Source organism: Nothobranchius furzeri, chromosome 2 (assembly GCF_043380555.1).
Source record: "Nothobranchius furzeri strain GRZ-AD chromosome 2, NfurGRZ-RIMD1, whole genome shotgun sequence".
Lineage (NCBI taxonomy): Eukaryota > Metazoa > Chordata > Actinopteri > Cyprinodontiformes > Nothobranchiidae > Nothobranchius > Nothobranchius furzeri.
The window spans coordinates 12,016,180-12,032,283 of record NC_091742.1 but is presented as its reverse complement, the minus strand read 5'-3'; the positions used below and the strand labels follow the sequence as shown (position 1 = coordinate 12,032,283).

The following is a 16,104-nucleotide window of genomic DNA, read 5'->3' as shown; positions in this document are numbered from 1 at the left end:
ATCCCTCTAAACACTCGAGGCTTTGTTACAGCGCTTCAGTCTACAGCGCTTCAGTCAATAGCTAGGCCATGTTTTTGCCTTTTGTGTGTCTGAAGCATCATCTGATATAGACACACCGCACCAAGTTTGTGTTTCTTCCAGCTTTGTCCGGAGGAAAAAACTCAATATTGTCACTTTAGTTCTATAGGAACTGGGGGTGTGTGTTGGCAACAATTTGGTGATGCAATATACTAGCCTGGTAAGCCATCCTATATATGTGAATATATATAGTCTGGCCATGGTCTACAGACAGCTGAGTCGTGGGGCGGGATTTATAGTTGTCTTTTAAACAGTCTCTACATTCTATTGGATAACAAACAAGGTGACGTAGTCACTGCTATAGATGTCAGTCAATGAGGAAGTCTGCCATACATGGTCAAAGACGACGCAAATACATCGTTTTTCTAAATAAATGTCAGTACCTCTATCTGCTCTCGACTCAAAGAAAAGCCCAAGTCTAAATAGTCCAACGTTGATGCCAAAGCCATTTGAAATGAGCAGTCGCCATCTTTGTATCAGAAACATCTCGCCCACCAACACAGTGATGTGATTGGCCCACCAAACAAACAGAGCTCTGTTATTGGACTGCTATAGGGTTGTCACGGTAACCGGTGTAGCGGTAAACCCCGGTAAAAAGTTGACAATAATAACCATCTTGCTTTATAAAAAATATATTATCTCGGTGGATTACCGTGGCTGCGGTGTAGGCGCGGTGACCCTTACCAGCCACTGTATCATCTGCTGAAGTTGCCGGCGGCACATGCGCACTTTGTTGTTTACAACCAAAACTTTCTTGAAGCTAAAGCTGCAATAATGGCCAAAGGAGGAGACGGCAGCACTCAGGACATTTATTATCCCTCAAAGAAGACAAAGTGGGAAGTACGGGTGTTTTTTGGATATTTGAAGAATGCCGAGGGGCAGCTGATAGAAGACGGCTATCCTGTTTGCAGCATGTGCAGAAAAAGTGTCTGTGAAAGGCAGCAACGCTTCAAATCTCATGACACATCTGCATGACCATCACCCACAACTCTACAGTCAACGCAAGGCAAGCTAACGTTAGAGTTTTAGCTAAAATGCGTGATCCGAGGATTTGGGTTGAGGGAGAATGCAACAAGTCACTATATAAAGCAGCCGCAGTGCCGCTACCTGCATATAAACCGTGTCGCGGACACCCCCATGTTGAAATGACGCTATGCATTACGGGGCTCCCAGGGGCAGATAAGAGTTGGTCTCTCTCCGAGAATAATTATGAATTTAACAATGATTACTGCCTGATGACATTTTCCCAAATCTGCAAAGCTCACTGGAAGGACACAAACCGAGGACGATATTTTCCTGATATACAGGTGCTGGCCAGTAAATTAGAATATCATCAAAAGGTTGAAAATATTTCAGTAGTTCCATTCAAAACGTGAAACTTGTACATTATATTCATGCAATGCACACAGACCAATGTATTTCCGATGTTTATTACGTTTAATTTTGATATTTATAGGTGACAACCAATGAAAACATCAAATCTGGTATCTCAGAAAATTAGAATATTCTAAAGGCCAATGAAAAAATGTTTGTTTCTCTAATGTTGGCCAACTGAAAAGAATGAACATGAAAAGAATGTGCATGTATAGCACTCAATACTTAGTCGGGGCTCCTTTTGCCTCAATAACTGCAGTAATGCGGCGTGGCATGGACTCGATCAGTCTGTGGCACTGCTCAGGTGTTATGAGAGCCCAGGTTGCTCTGATAGTCGTCTTCAGCTCCTCTGCATTGTTGGGTCTAGCGTATTGCATCCTCCGCTTCACAATACCCCATAGATTTTCTATGGGGTTAAGGTCAGGCGAGTTTGCTGGCCAATCAAGGACAGGGATACCATGGTCCTTGAACCAGGTGCTGGTGGTTTTGGCACTGTGTGCAGGTGCCAAGTCCTGTTGAAAGGTGAAGTCTGCATCCCCATAAAGTTGGTCAGCAGCAGGAAGCATGAAGTGCTCTAAAACTTCCTGGTAGACGGCTGCATTGACCCTGGACCTCAGGAAACAGAGTGGGCCAACACCGGCAGATGACATGGCACCCCACACCATCACTGACGGTGGAAACTTTACACTGGACCTCATGCAACGTGGATTCTGTGCTTCTCCGCTCTTCCTCCAGACTCTGGGTCCTTGATTTCCAAAGGAAATGCAGAACTTGCTTTCATCAGAAAACATAACTTTGGACCACTCAGCATCAGTCCAGTCCTTTTTGTCCTTGGCCCAGGCGAGACGCTTCTTGCGCTGTTTCTTGTTCAAGAGTGGCTTGACACACGGAATGCGACACCTGAATCCCATGTCTTTCATGAGTCTCCTCGTGGTGGTTCTTGAAGCGCTGACTCCAGCTGCAGTCCACTCTTTGTGGATCTCCCCCACATTTTTGAATGGGTTTGTCGTCACAATTCTCTGCAGGGTGCGGTTATCCCTAGAGCTTGTACACTTTTTTCTACCACATTTTTTCCGTCCCTTCGCCTGTCTGTTAATGTGCTTGGACACAGAGCTCTGCGAACAGCCAGCTTCTTTAGCAATCACCTTTTGTGTCTTGCCCTCCTTGTGCAAGGTGTCAATGATTGTCTTTTGGACAGCTGTTAAGTCAGAAGTCTTCCCCATGATTGTGGTGCCTTCAAAACAAGACTGAGGGACCTTTTAAAGGCCTTTGCAGGTGTTTTGAGTAAATCAGCTGATTAGAGTGGCAGCAGGTGTCTTCTATATTCAGCCTTTTCAGGATATTCTAATTTTTTGAGATACCAAATTTGGAGTTTTCATTAGTTGTCACTTATGAATATCAAATTTAAATGTAATGAACATTGGAAATACATTGGTCTGTGTGCATTGCATGAATATAATGTACAAGTTTCACGTTTTGAATGGAATTACTGAAATATTTTCAACCTTTTGATGATATTCTAATTTACTGGCCAGCACCTGTAGGGTTTATTACTCAAGTAAGGGTAAAAAAGTATCTGATTAGAAGGCTACTTGAGTACTGAGTATCATCTGATCTAATATTTTTCAAATGATGACATCAGACAGAAAAAATAAGAAGTTATAGGCAAATGATGGTATTTTAAAGACTAAAGGGGTAAAATGTAAACAAACAACATAATTACAAAATAACAAATTTTAGGCAAAATTCAGACACAAACTGGGGACAATATTTTCCTGATATACAGGGTTTATGTAGTTGTCTGAAAATGTAACACGTTTAAAAGATACCGCGATAATACCGAAAACCGTGATAATTTTGGCCACAATAACTGTGGTAAAATTTTCACACCGTGACAACCCTAGACTGCTATGGATGTCAGTCAATGGGGCGTGGACACGCCACATAAAACATTAAATAATACAGGCGGAAAAAACAGCTGGGACCTAGTAGTCGGAGTTTGAATTGCACCAAATAAAAAATATTACCATATTCATTGGGTCTTCCTTGTTCTGCACGGGCCGTGATGCGCTTGGATAAACATTCGCCTTTAGCTCCCGATCAGCTGATGACTGCTTCAACACACCGCGCTGCTGAATTAAATTGGCGCAGCGATTTTCTTATCATTAACTTAAACGGCGTTATGACAAAAGAAGACAGTAATTAGATTACTCGTTACTGAAAAAGCAAACTCCCGTTGTTTTAAACGCCGTTATTCCCATCAATGTAAACCGCTATCTTATAAATCACTCAACGTTTTAAGGGCAGCAGTAGCTCAGGAGGCAGAGCGGGTTAGCCAGTAATGAGAAGGTTGCAGGTTTGATCCCGGCTCCAGACAGTGAATGCTACTGTTGTGTCCTTGAGCAAGACACTTAACCCACCTTGTCCGCTGGTGGTGGTGGTCAGAGGGACCGGCGGCACCAGTGGTTGGCAGCCTCGCCTCTGTCGGTGCGTCCCAGGGCAGCTGTGGCTACATCGTAGCTCATCACCACCAGCGTGTGAATGTGTGTGTGAATGGGTGAATGATACACCGTAGTGTAAAGTGCTTTGGAGTCCTCGGACTCTGAAAGGCGCTATACAAGTGGTATCATTTATCGGGTCATTTATCATTTAAACGTTGTTATTCCCATACTGGAAATTAGCAATCACGGATCAACTATTTAAACATAAAAACACACGATTTAGGGAAAATGAAACGATCAGAACCAGGGATTGCTTTGAATTTGACTCCAGGTGGTGTGCGGTCGCCGTCCCTGTCGGCTCCAACCATCAGACCAGGACCAGAGACAGAAGTCCTGCCCAGCTGGACAGGAGTGTCTGGAGCACAGCTACTACACCTGCTTCTCCCCTCCTTGCAACCAGTGGGGGGTTTGCTCCATGGCTGGACCTACACCTTCACAAACAACCACAAAGTGCCAGCCAAACGGCGGCCATTTGGACAACAGCTGTGGCCGTATAACTCTCGTTTTCAACAGAGACAAAATACCGCCGGTGAGCCATTGTCATCATTTCCTTATTAGGACATTTGAATTGGTGTTGATATATAGGTGTGTGTGTGTGTGTGCAGGGGACCACAGTGGAGAATATCTGCTTTGAGCTGAGGTATCTTCCTGACACAAGAAACTTGTCAAAAGACCACGCTCTTCTTCTGCTCTGTGACCTCTCTCGTTCCAGTCAGGACGCTGTAGAAGTAGCAATAGTAAGTACGCGTTCTTCTAACCTGCAAAGGCTTCTCTAGTGTTTCCCCGAGGCCGACTAGTCCATGCATTTATGTAGGTTCACGATGTCAACGTTGGGTGAGAGTTGGAATGTGACTGATAGTCATTTATTCATGAAAGTCTTTGACTCCAACCACTCGGCTCGTTCCCAGCTGTTGTCTGATCTCTTTCCTGCTTTCTGTTTCGACTCTCAAGTCTTTCCAGCCAGAGAACCTCCCAGATCACAGTCTGATCCAGGAGGCTGCCAGTGCCATTGTGGGCACTTTATCGAAGCGACACAACAGCACCATCATGCTGGCAGTCATCGAGGTCAAAGTGGAAACACAGGTCATGCCCTCATCAGTGGGTGAGTCAAACTAAGGCGCACCCCAAGGGTTTGTGTTCGGTCCCATTTACGTTTTAGGCACCTCACCGTTTAATCCCATTTCTTTCCTTTATTACCTCAACAGATCACCTGGTGCCTCTTCTGTGTGTCGTCTTCTGCCTGCTCTGCTTGTTCTGCATCATCGTCTGTGTTTGGTGGACGCGCAAGCGAAGAAAAGAGCGGGAGAGATCCGCGCAAGAGGCTACTGACGGCAACGTGAACAACCACTGGGAGCCACTGCGGCTCGTTGTGGGACGTCAGCAGCAGCAGCAACAGCTGAAGGACAACAACAGGGAGGCCGAGCAGGAGCGCAAGAAGCTCATGGGCTCCTCCTGTCGGACGTGTGATGAGGAGGAGGAGGGGGAGGAGACGGAGGGGGAGCTTGAGCTCGAGGAGGAGTGCAGTGGAGCCGAGGCGGGAAAACAGCTTGTTTATAAGTACTCTAAGACTGTTGCGCAGTCCAGCGGGGGTGTGATCTGTACCCTGCACAGCTCCAGTTCACCCCCCAAAGCACCCCACCGGACCCAAGGCTACAGTCCTAAAGACAACCGCTGGAAAAATGTCAGCACCATCTTCACCGGTCCGAAAGAGCTCCGAGACCACTGTGTATAAGACATTTAAACGGAGTGCAGAAGCGAGAGGCTGCGAGGCAGCGACTGTTCTGTTTGGGACTTCTTTTGGAAAGGGAAAAATGAGGCTTTGTGTTTTTAGAAGCCGCTCTTTGCTTTTGTTAGTTTTCGTCACTGTCGCCGAAAGCGATTCAGGAGCACAGTGAACGTCTTGTTTTTCGCTTCAATTTTTTTTTTAATATAAAGGAAGTTAAAATGTAAAGATATTCAGGAAGCAAGAGATGCTTCCTGCTTTTTTTGTTATGGATTTAAAGAATCGTTATGGAGTTAAAAAAAAAGAAGCTGTATAAAGATTGTTTACAGATGATTTTTTTTTGTTTATCAGTGGGCTCCTGTTCCATGTCTGTGGGGGTGTTCACACATCGGCGAGACGGTAGGAAGGGTTTAGAAGAAAACAGACTTCTCTTCCAGCTTCGCCCACCGATCCACCTGTGGCTGTCATGCACACGCCTTACCAAAACCTTAGCCTGGAGGGGAGAGGGGACGGAAACCCCAGTGCCTACTACGTGGCCTTCCATTATTATGATTGATTATTATTATTATTATTTTGCTCCTGTCTCCCAGTTGTCTTGGCTGAAAGCTGTATTTGAGACTTTTTTGCAGTATTTGAGTTGGTAGCAAGTGCCTTTCTGAGACCTGCGTTGTTGCTCCGAGTCACGCTGCCCAGCTTGACCTCCTAGTTCTGATCTCAAAGGGACGCGTGTACATTTCAGAGTTCGGTTTCCACAGCAACGCCATTCAAGGTATTTGATCAAAACAGAAAATACGCTGTACATACCTGTAAATACTCAAGGAGTCGCTGTGTATATTTGAAATAAGTAACTTAAAGACAAGTCACACATTTTTATTATTATTTTTATTTTTATTTTTTTACAATGTCATTCCTTTTTATTTATGTCCGTTGAAGAAAAGCAGGTTTTTAAGGCTTAATCTCAAAAGTCCCACCGTTGACCCTCCCAGCGAGGTACCACCAAAGAAGGATTTTTGAAGGGTTCCCAAACGGTTTGCATTTTTCTTTTCCACCCTACGTTAAAACCGGATCAGTTTGATGCATACAGGCACAATCTTTACTTAATTTATTTTGTACGTTTGCAGAATCGTTTCAACGCTGCTATTAAAGTCATCTCAAAGCTTTTGTGCCGTTTCTAAACCCGTCAAAAACCCTTCTCATTTCGGGTGCCTTGACGTAATAATTTATTACATTTATTTGTGTTATCAATGCTCCTCTTTGTTTTTGTTGTTGGTTTGTTTTCTTTTTAAAGAAACTGTTTGGAGTGTTTTAATCGCCGGAGTAAAGCACTCTCCTCCTCCCACTTTTGCTTGTCCATCATGGAGATTCCTGAAATCAAAGCAATTCCACCACAACTGTTCCCAACGTTACGAATGTGTTTATTGAAATGCGGAGGTGGCGCGCTAGCTTCAGGTTTGGTTCGAAGGCTTTAATGCAGGGAACAACGTTTGCAGACGTCTAGTTGGGTTTTCGTTCTGCCATCATGTTTCACTAAGTTCCCAACTCTGTTTCAGATGAAAGTTTCACCCCTTTTCAGATTGTGTCATTGTTAAAAACAAAGCGCCATTGTATTTCTGTAAATGGGACACAGCAAAATAAAAGAATTTAAGATGCATCCCCGCTCCTGGTAAAAGCTGAATATGCATATTGTATACATGATATTGCCCAAGGGACACCCTTTAATTTTGTACAAAGTTAAAACCAAATTTTTTCAGTGGATGTTTTATTGTTTTAAATCGTCCCACATATTTATTAAAGCAGTTTTGACACATCAGGATCAAACTTGTAATATTTGGATTTTGGTGCGCTGCAGAACTCACGGCTGCAGCGTCACCAAGCACCTGGTTATTCGATGGTTTTAACCCAAATTAACAACGAATGTGCAACAAGATCATTTGATCGACTAATATTAGTTTATCTGTTACCGATATACAGCGGTCATGAGCCATGGTCAGCTGATGGCCGATTAGCGCTGCTGATGTTTTGGATATTTTGAGTTTCAACCTCATTTTATGCTTAAATGTCACTAATAACAATTGATGCACAACATTTCTGAAACTGAATCCGTTTTAGAACTCTGACTTTAGCTAGCTGTTAAATCTTAATTTAAAATCAAACCCCTATATAAGTTAAACTATCTGTAAATGGACTCAAGCATTAAAAGTAAATTTATTTAAAATCATTTTTAGGACACTTCTGACTTAAAATCTGCAGCAGCTGCCCGGGAATGTGCCCGACTTAAAATCTGCTTTACTTATTAGGTATATCAGCCAATGCCTATTTTATATATTTTTTTAAAATGTTCATTTTTTAGTCAAAACTAGAAATGGATGCAACATTAAATTGGTCAGATCTTACTTTAGTGTCAATAGTTTAAACTACGAGCTAAGGAGCCTCTAAATAATTAATAGACGTGTGACGGAATTAGGATTTTTGAGCAAATGAGCACTGGAGCAAAGTCTGCTTTGTTTTTGGTTTATTTCTCTGACACAATGATTCTAGCACTGAAACTAATCACTTTCAGCTCTCAGCCTTTTAGCACAAACACTTCAAATCTTTGAAATTGCTATTTTAGTAATTTTTTTTTTTTTTTTTTTGCATTTTAAGTGATTCATCAGGTAAAAGACCCGACCTGCAGGTGATGTAGAAACAGGATGAAGTCCTCAAATAGGAACGATACTCATGACTAGCTGGCAGATTAGTCGTTCGTCTCTGGGAGACTGTTGACTCAGAAAGTCTGAATTAAAACCAACACTTTATTTTGGGCAGATTTGCTCGTCTGTGTGTTGATTGGGGTTTTGGAACAGAAAAAAAAATCAGTTAAAACTGTTAATGTGGTGTAAAACCTCAAATCAACTCTGAGACGAGTCATCTTTGCATGTTGGATAATAAATCACGCATTAACTCACAGGAATGCCTTCTGAGGGGAAAGTGGGGCTTTGTTTAATCAACCAGGGGTTGTTTTTGAATTTGGGTTTTTCCAGATTTGAGGAAATTAACCACTATTGTGCATGATGGGGAAGTAAGTTATATGATTAATTTAATCCATTCAGGCTTATTTTCAGCTCCATTTTAAGCCGTTGAACACATTGCTGATATTTTTAGAGTCCTCCTCCTTTCCTGCGAGGCCTGAGGAGGGCCTGGATGGATCGATCCGGTAACCTCTCCAGTCTTCCCACATCCTGCCATAACACTCGTTCCTGCTGCACCAATAGAGCCTCATCTCCTGCCCTGGGCTGATCCCTTCTCCTCCAATGAGAGGCTGGCGTGATCTTCTCTGGTGGGGTGCTGGCGGGGTGGGGACACTTTACCGCCCGATCTCCCGTGGGTACCCCCCTCGGCTGGCGCTAATGGGACCTGCCCTCGTCGGAAAAACTGGATCAGATTACACTGCTTTGTGTATCATCCAGGAGGGAAAACAGCTGACGATGTTTACGGAAATGAATATCAGTATTTTAAGGATGTGTGTGTGTGTGTTTTTATGTGGGCTTAATTGATTTCCTTAAAAATTAAAAAGTTCACCTAGGACAACAGTCTGCATCCATCTGCTGACCCGAAGCTGCACTTAAAAGTTCTCTGGAAGCGCTACTCTGAGTAACTCGGACCGATGCAGCTTGGCCTGACCACCGTTTCCATGGACACCCACTGTCTGTCATGGAGCTAACATGGAAACCTAACTACACTGAGATGGGCTGACTCAAACCACGCTGTACACAGCTGTTTCAGGCCGAGTTGCGCTTCTGGAACACTAGCTTCAGGTGCCCTAGTGGGAGCGCTCCCCCTGCCTAATGGCTGCTAGCTGTTTACTCTGCTGGAAGCTGAAATTAAGGCTAGCAGTTAGCGTTATTTTACCGATCATCAATTAAAAGCGCAAGAAGAGCAAAAAGTTTCTGTTTGCATCATGGTGGAGCCTGGAAGTAAAAGTAAGAGAGTAATGTCTTCGGAGGGAAAGCAAGGAGCTAAAACCAGAGTGAGCATTGGCCTAAGCTAGTTTGAGGGAGCTAAAGGAGGCTACAGAATCACAGACTGATGGTGACCTGGCTTTGTTGCTACTGGACTTTGACAGCTCATGTTAGCTCGTTATTGGCGCTAGCCACAGCAGGGTTGTTTACGACAGTTGTAGTTCAGTTTTCAGCCAGTAGGGCAGAGAAGCAGGAAATAGTTTAGTATTGCTTTAAAACTGCAATTTTATGGAATCGCGCAGATTATAAAAGCTCCAAGAACTTGGATATTTACCTCAGCGTGGAGCAACGGAGGTTTTTCAATGCAAAGTTAAACATCTTACATTAATGAAAACAACTATTCACTATGATTTTTATGGTCTGACTTGACATCAAAGCACTTATATTCTCAAATGAAAAAAATGTTAGAGTTGCATTTTTCATAAGTACAATTCCCCCGACTATCCTAACTGGTGATCAGTGAAATATTTCATCTATGAATCTTGTCCTATCTATAGGGACTACATATGACTCGACAGTCTTTAAAGAAAATGTTCAGTTGAATGTGTTTAACATGACATGAAGTGTTTTTCCTGTTTGTTGTTGCTCTGAGAAGACTGCTTATCTTCGCCCGTGCCTAATTGCTCAGCATAGAGCCCTTTATTCAAGGCCGTCTCTTGGTACGGGGAACTAGAGGTGTGTTGTTGAGTTGTGTTTGTGCCTGTCAACATCAATAACCCCCACCGATCCCAGACTGCATCGGTAAACCGACACCAGAGACCAAAAGTGGCTCCCCACAGCAGCCAAGGACATTTCAGTCTGTGGCATCTGTAAACACGTAGTAGCGGCCTACTACCCGTCTCAAAATGGAAGAAGGCATCTGCGGGGAAAGGGAGCAGCTCACATCACAACTGACCCATTTATTTTACCATAGACAGTTTTATTTGCCGTGCGCCCGGACAGGACGACTGACTCGGACAATATTTTGGTGCACTCCGCTCCTAGATGTGCATCTGTTGATGTGGGTCTTTAGGACCATCTGACAGCAAAGGCAGCTGGGTGATGGGATTTTAGGCTAAGCCCTTTGCCCCATTACACACACACACTCACATGCACACACCAAACATGTCCCTAATGGGACTTTGAATTGGCACGTGCTGGTGGAAAGAAGGCTGCAGCTGGCACAACAGGCTGGCTGGCTGAGACAGTGTGTGTGTGTGTGAGAGAGAGAGTGTGTCTGCGACCACTGTTCAGGTTGCTGCTCTTCTAGACATAGATGTTTAGGATAGGGGATTGTTCATCTGAAATGAGAAAAATTGAGCTGTTTAAAATGACCAAAGTCCACTTTGTCCATGAATGCAATCCAGCTAGCAGTTAGCTCATCAATCTTTAGGATCCTAAATTCTTCTTCCAAACTGAGGCTGTTCAATGAGCCATCTACAGCAAGTAAGTTATTATTTACAGTTTTTACATGAAAACGTGCCTAAAGGCAAAACACATTTTGACCGATGAGTGTTTGTTGTTAGCCTCAGGGGCAACCTGCTGGCTTCATTATCACTTTTAAGTCTCTTTGGACAAAAGCGTCTTCTAAATACATGAACATAAACCTTTTGAAAAGGTGTCCAACATGTGTGTTATTGGCAGATGACATGAATGCTTTTGCTTCTGAAGAGGATTTTGAGGAACAATTTCAATTTTGTAATGTCTTATGGCTATTGCTTGGACTTAAATTACAGCCGAAACTAGAAAAATGAGACTATAGTGCACAAGTCCATTCATTTCAGTAACACAACTTACAGGTCCTTCTAAAAAATTAGCATATTTTGATAAAGTTCATTATTGTCTGTAATGCAGTGATAAACATTAGACTTTCATATATATTAGATTCATTACACACAACTGAAGTAGTTCAAGTCTTTTATTGTTTCTAATATTGATGATGTTGGCATACAGCTCATGAAAACCTAAAATTCCTATCTCATTGCATTAGCATATTTCATCCGAACAATAAAAGAAAAGTGTTTTTAATACAAAAAAAGTCAACCTTCAAATAATTATGTTCAGTTGTGCACTCAATACTTGGTCGGGAATCCTTTAGCAGAAATGACTGCTTCACTGCAGCGTGGCATGGAGGCAATCTACCTGTGGTACTGCTGAGGTGTTATGGAGGCCCAGGATGCTTCGATAGCGGCCTTAAGCTCATCCAGAGTGTTGGGTCTTGCGTCTCTCAACTTTCTCTTCACAATATCCCACAGATTCTCTACGGGGTTCAGGTCAGGGGAGTTGGCAGGCCAACTGAGCACAGTAATACCATGGTCAGTAAACCATTTACCAGTGGTTTTGGCACTGAGCAGGTGCCAGGTCGTGCTGAAAAATGAAGTGCTCCAAAATCTCCTGCATTGACCCTGCCCTTGATAAAACACAGCGGACCAACGCCAGCAGCTGACGTGGCACCCCAGACCATCACTGACTGTGGGTACTTGACACTGGACTTCAGGCATTTTGGCATTTCCCTCTGCCCAGTCTTCCTCCAGACTCTGGCACCTTGATTTCTGAATGACATGCAAAATTTGCTTTCATCTGAAAAAAGTACTTTGGACCACTGAGCAACAGTCCAGTGCTGCATCTCTGTAGCCCAGGTCAGGCACTTCTGCCGCCGTTTCTGGTTCAAAGGTGGCTTGACCTGGGGAATGCGGCACCTGTAGCCCATTTCCTGCACACGCCTGTACACGGTGACTCTGGATGTTTCTACTCCAGACTCAGTCCACTGCTTCCGCAGGTCCCCCAAGGTCTGGAATCGGTCCTTCTCCACAATCTTCCTCAGGGTCCGGTCACCTCTTCTCATTGTGCAGCGTTTTCTGCCACACTTTTTCCTTCCCACAGACTTCCCACTGAGGTGCCTTGATACAGAACTCTGGGAACAGCCTATTCGTTCAGAAATTCTTTCTGTGTCTTACCCTCTTGCTTGAGGGTGTCAATGATGGTCTTCTGGACAGCAGTCAGGTCGGCAGTTTTGATTACAGTTTTGAGTAATGGACCAGGCTGGGAGTATTTTAAAAGCCTCAGGAACCTTTTGCAGGTGTTTAGAGTTAATTAGTTAATTCAGATGATTAGGCTAATAGCTTGTTTAGAGAATCTTTTCATGGTATGCTAATTTTTTGAGATAGGAATTTTGGGTTTTCATGAGCTGTACGCCAACATCATCAATATTAGAAACAATAAAAGGCTTGAACTACTCCAGTTGTGTGTAATGAATCTAATATATATGGAAGTCTAATGTTTATCAGTACATTACAGACAGTAATGAACTTCATCACAATATGCTAATTCTTTGAGAAGGACCTGTAGACTGAAAAACCATCTAAAGGCTCAGAAACCCTCTGCAGGTGTTCTGGATTCATCAGCTGATTAGAGTGTGACAATTTGAGTCTAGAATATCGAACCTTTTTTCAATATTTAAATTGTCAGAGATTTTGAATTTGGTGTTTTCTCAAGCTGTAAGCCACAATCATCACAGTTATAATATCAGGCTTTGCATGGAATGAGTCTATCTAATATATTAGTTTCTTCTTTTGGGCAAAATCACTGAAATGTATGAAGTTTTGCACGATATCTTGATTTTTCCAGAAAAAATATGTTTATCAATGAGACGGCGACCGTGGAAGCACACGTGTTGAGTTTAAAGGGGTCAAAAGGTGAAGGAAGGCTAAACAAACTGTGAATTTGCATCTGCAGCACCAACACACCCAGTAGCCCTCGTCTACACACTTGTTGAAGTCTTCATATGATGGCATGGTGCCGGACTGTATGCAGCACTTTCTCGACTTCAACAGCTGTTGGTAGAAATTAAATCATGACCTCATGTTCCCTGATCATATAGATCAAAGTATGCATGATGTGTCTATCTTTATATGAACTGACAAATGGAAAAACTGCGCTTAAGACGGCCCTTTGTGGAGCTCCCACCATGTACCTTTCCACGCTCCTGCATATTTGCCTCCACATATTCCATGCATGTCTGTTTGTACACGCTCAAGTAACAGCGTGCAGTGTAACCCAACACTGTGCAGGGATATACAAGGTCGATTTGCACTTCTCCCTGCCTGAGTGACGTTGGGGAGTGTAAAATACCCTCGGGAGCTCCTGTGGAGCAAGTTGGAGTGTGTACAGTTTGACCAAATGAAAAGCCGCTGAACGGTGGTAAAATGTGTGCTCTGAGGTTTTCAGGTTGTTGTTTGAGTTGAAAAGATGAAGGTCCCATAGTTATCACACACACTGGTGTGGTGAAAACTGTCCTCTGCACTTGTCCCATCCCCGTGAGGAGCGGTGAGCTGCAGACATGGCCGTGTTTGGGAATTATTTGATGGTTTAACCCACCAACCCACCCCCTTAAAGATGAATGTCACGCAGGCAGGCATTGGGTCCCATGTTTATGTTTATTTATTTGGCAGAAGTTTTATCCAAAGCAACATACATTTTTCTAAAGTCTTTGAAAAGCCCGGCCCGGGATTTAAACTCCGATCTCCCAGTCCCAGGGTGGACACCCACTAAGCCACTGAGCTGGTTTCTGGCAGCGCGGCGGCGATTACTCTCGGTGTTTGGTGTATTTGCTGCAACACCTTTCATGAGAATAAATGTTTCCATCATCATTTTTGTCCACTTAGACGTGTGAATATTTCTGCAACGAGTCACCAATTCCTTAAAATAAACTTTATTTAAGTCTGATTTAGAAAACGTCACTTTAATTCCTTTTTTCTTATTATTTTCATACAGTTTCAGAATTCAGTGAAGTGGGTTTTAGCCTAATTATGTTTTAGGTAATAAATACTGACAAATCTGGGTTTGAGTCGAGTAAAGTCATCACGTTTTAGTCCAGTGTGGGATTAGAGAGATTTTTCCCTCACACAATGTGCACTATTACATGTGTAGGTGATGTGATGCTGATGCACTTAACAGAACAGGTCATTGATGCAGTCATTTAGCCATTAATGTGGCTATTCTGTTTGCAATGTTTAAATGTAATATCAGGCCTGAGGGCAATGGCTTCCTAGCCCTTTCTAATGGGGCTCTGCAGGAGCCTTTGACACTTTCATGATTTTGAGTTTGAGGCGTAGCTGTAAAAAACAAAAAAATGACAGCAGCTGCTTAAAGTCTGCAGTATCTCTGACTTGATCTTACACGCCCCTAATACTCTCCAACACTGCTAAAAGGTGGTTGAAGTCCAAAAAAGGTTGTTTTTATTTATTTGACCCAAACGATGACTGAAAATCAAGAACTTGAGCACAAAAATGGATCAAAGTAGCAGAAGACACCAAGACAACCCAAACTCACCTTCCATAATGAAACAATGAGGCTGATTAACAAAGAGAAAAAACAGTAAAACACAAAAAATCTACTAAAGCACACAACAAATCCCAACCCCCCCTCCCCCCATTATGCAGAGTTTTGGTACAGCAGGTCTCCATATATACTGGCTCCGCCCCTTTTCCACCTCTTGGTTCACCAGCAGAAGATCTGCAGCAGCTGAGCTGACACTCAGGTAACCAAGTCAAACACATTAAAGTGTAAACTAAAATGTGTGGATTTAGTTTAGAAGACATAAATTAATCCTAGTCCAACACCATTTCTTAATTTTTCTGCAGATTAAAAACCCTTAAAGCAAAACATAAAACCAACATTTCATGTTTTTTGTACATTTGAAGTCAAAAGACAACTCTGACTCACAACATTTTGCCATATATGACAGAAAAGTGCTCACAATAACGTTTTTGTTGTGTAATTATATTAAGTGTGAAATTAGATCTGATGAGTTTTTAATTTCTGTTGGCAGATGGGTTTGAATTCTGTTGTTTAGTAATAAAAACCATGTTTTTAAAGAAGAGAGGTGCTTAATGCGCTCTGACGTCAACTAGCTTCATGACTGTTGGAAATGTTGGCGCTCCTCTGTGACTCAGCCTTGACTCACCTGGTTTACAGTGAATAAGGAAATAATGGATGCATGACTTTGAAATATCACGCATTCCTGCTTCGGTTTGGGCACGTTTGTAAAAAATGTTGCCTTGAGCTACGGTAAGTATTGATGAACCTGTGTGTGTGTGTGTGTGTGATAGGGGAAATGAATTAGAGCATTAATCATACTGACCTGTTTAACAGCTGATTAGATTTAAAGCCTTATGAATGAAAAAGGATCAAAAAGTGACGTTAAAAGCAGTGACCTTCATATTTCTGCAGTTATATTCATAATTCTGAGCAGTCAGCTGAAGCATGTAGAGGCTTGATGCCTTGCTCATGAGGCTTTTATTTGCAGATCATTTTGTTTTTGCACTCCCACTCCATCTCCAACTACTTAAATAAATCCCTTTACCTCAGTTTTTAACAAACTTGTTCAACTCATTACATTTTTGATGTATAAGAAAACGTTTTATTCAATTAACCAAAGAATATTTTATTA

The 16,104-nt window shown here is 42.7% G+C and overlaps 1 protein-coding gene across 2 annotated transcripts in view; it reads left to right on the top strand.

Moving 5' to 3' along the window:
• Positions 1-5,912, top strand: part of jag2b (jagged canonical Notch ligand 2b) — a 50,603-nt gene extending 44,691 nt beyond the window's left edge. For both annotated transcript variants that reach the window (XM_015947644.3, XM_015947643.3), the window contains 4 exons: positions 4,225-4,482; positions 4,559-4,690; positions 4,905-5,055; positions 5,159-5,912. In XM_015947644.3, coding sequence (XP_015803130.3) covers positions 4,225-4,482; positions 4,559-4,690; positions 4,905-5,055; positions 5,159-5,685 — 1,068 coding nt within the window. In that variant the 3' untranslated portion in view covers positions 5,686-5,912. The remainder of the gene's footprint in view (positions 1-4,224; positions 4,483-4,558; positions 4,691-4,904; positions 5,056-5,158) is intronic.
• Positions 5,913-16,104: the final 10,192 nt, after the last annotated feature.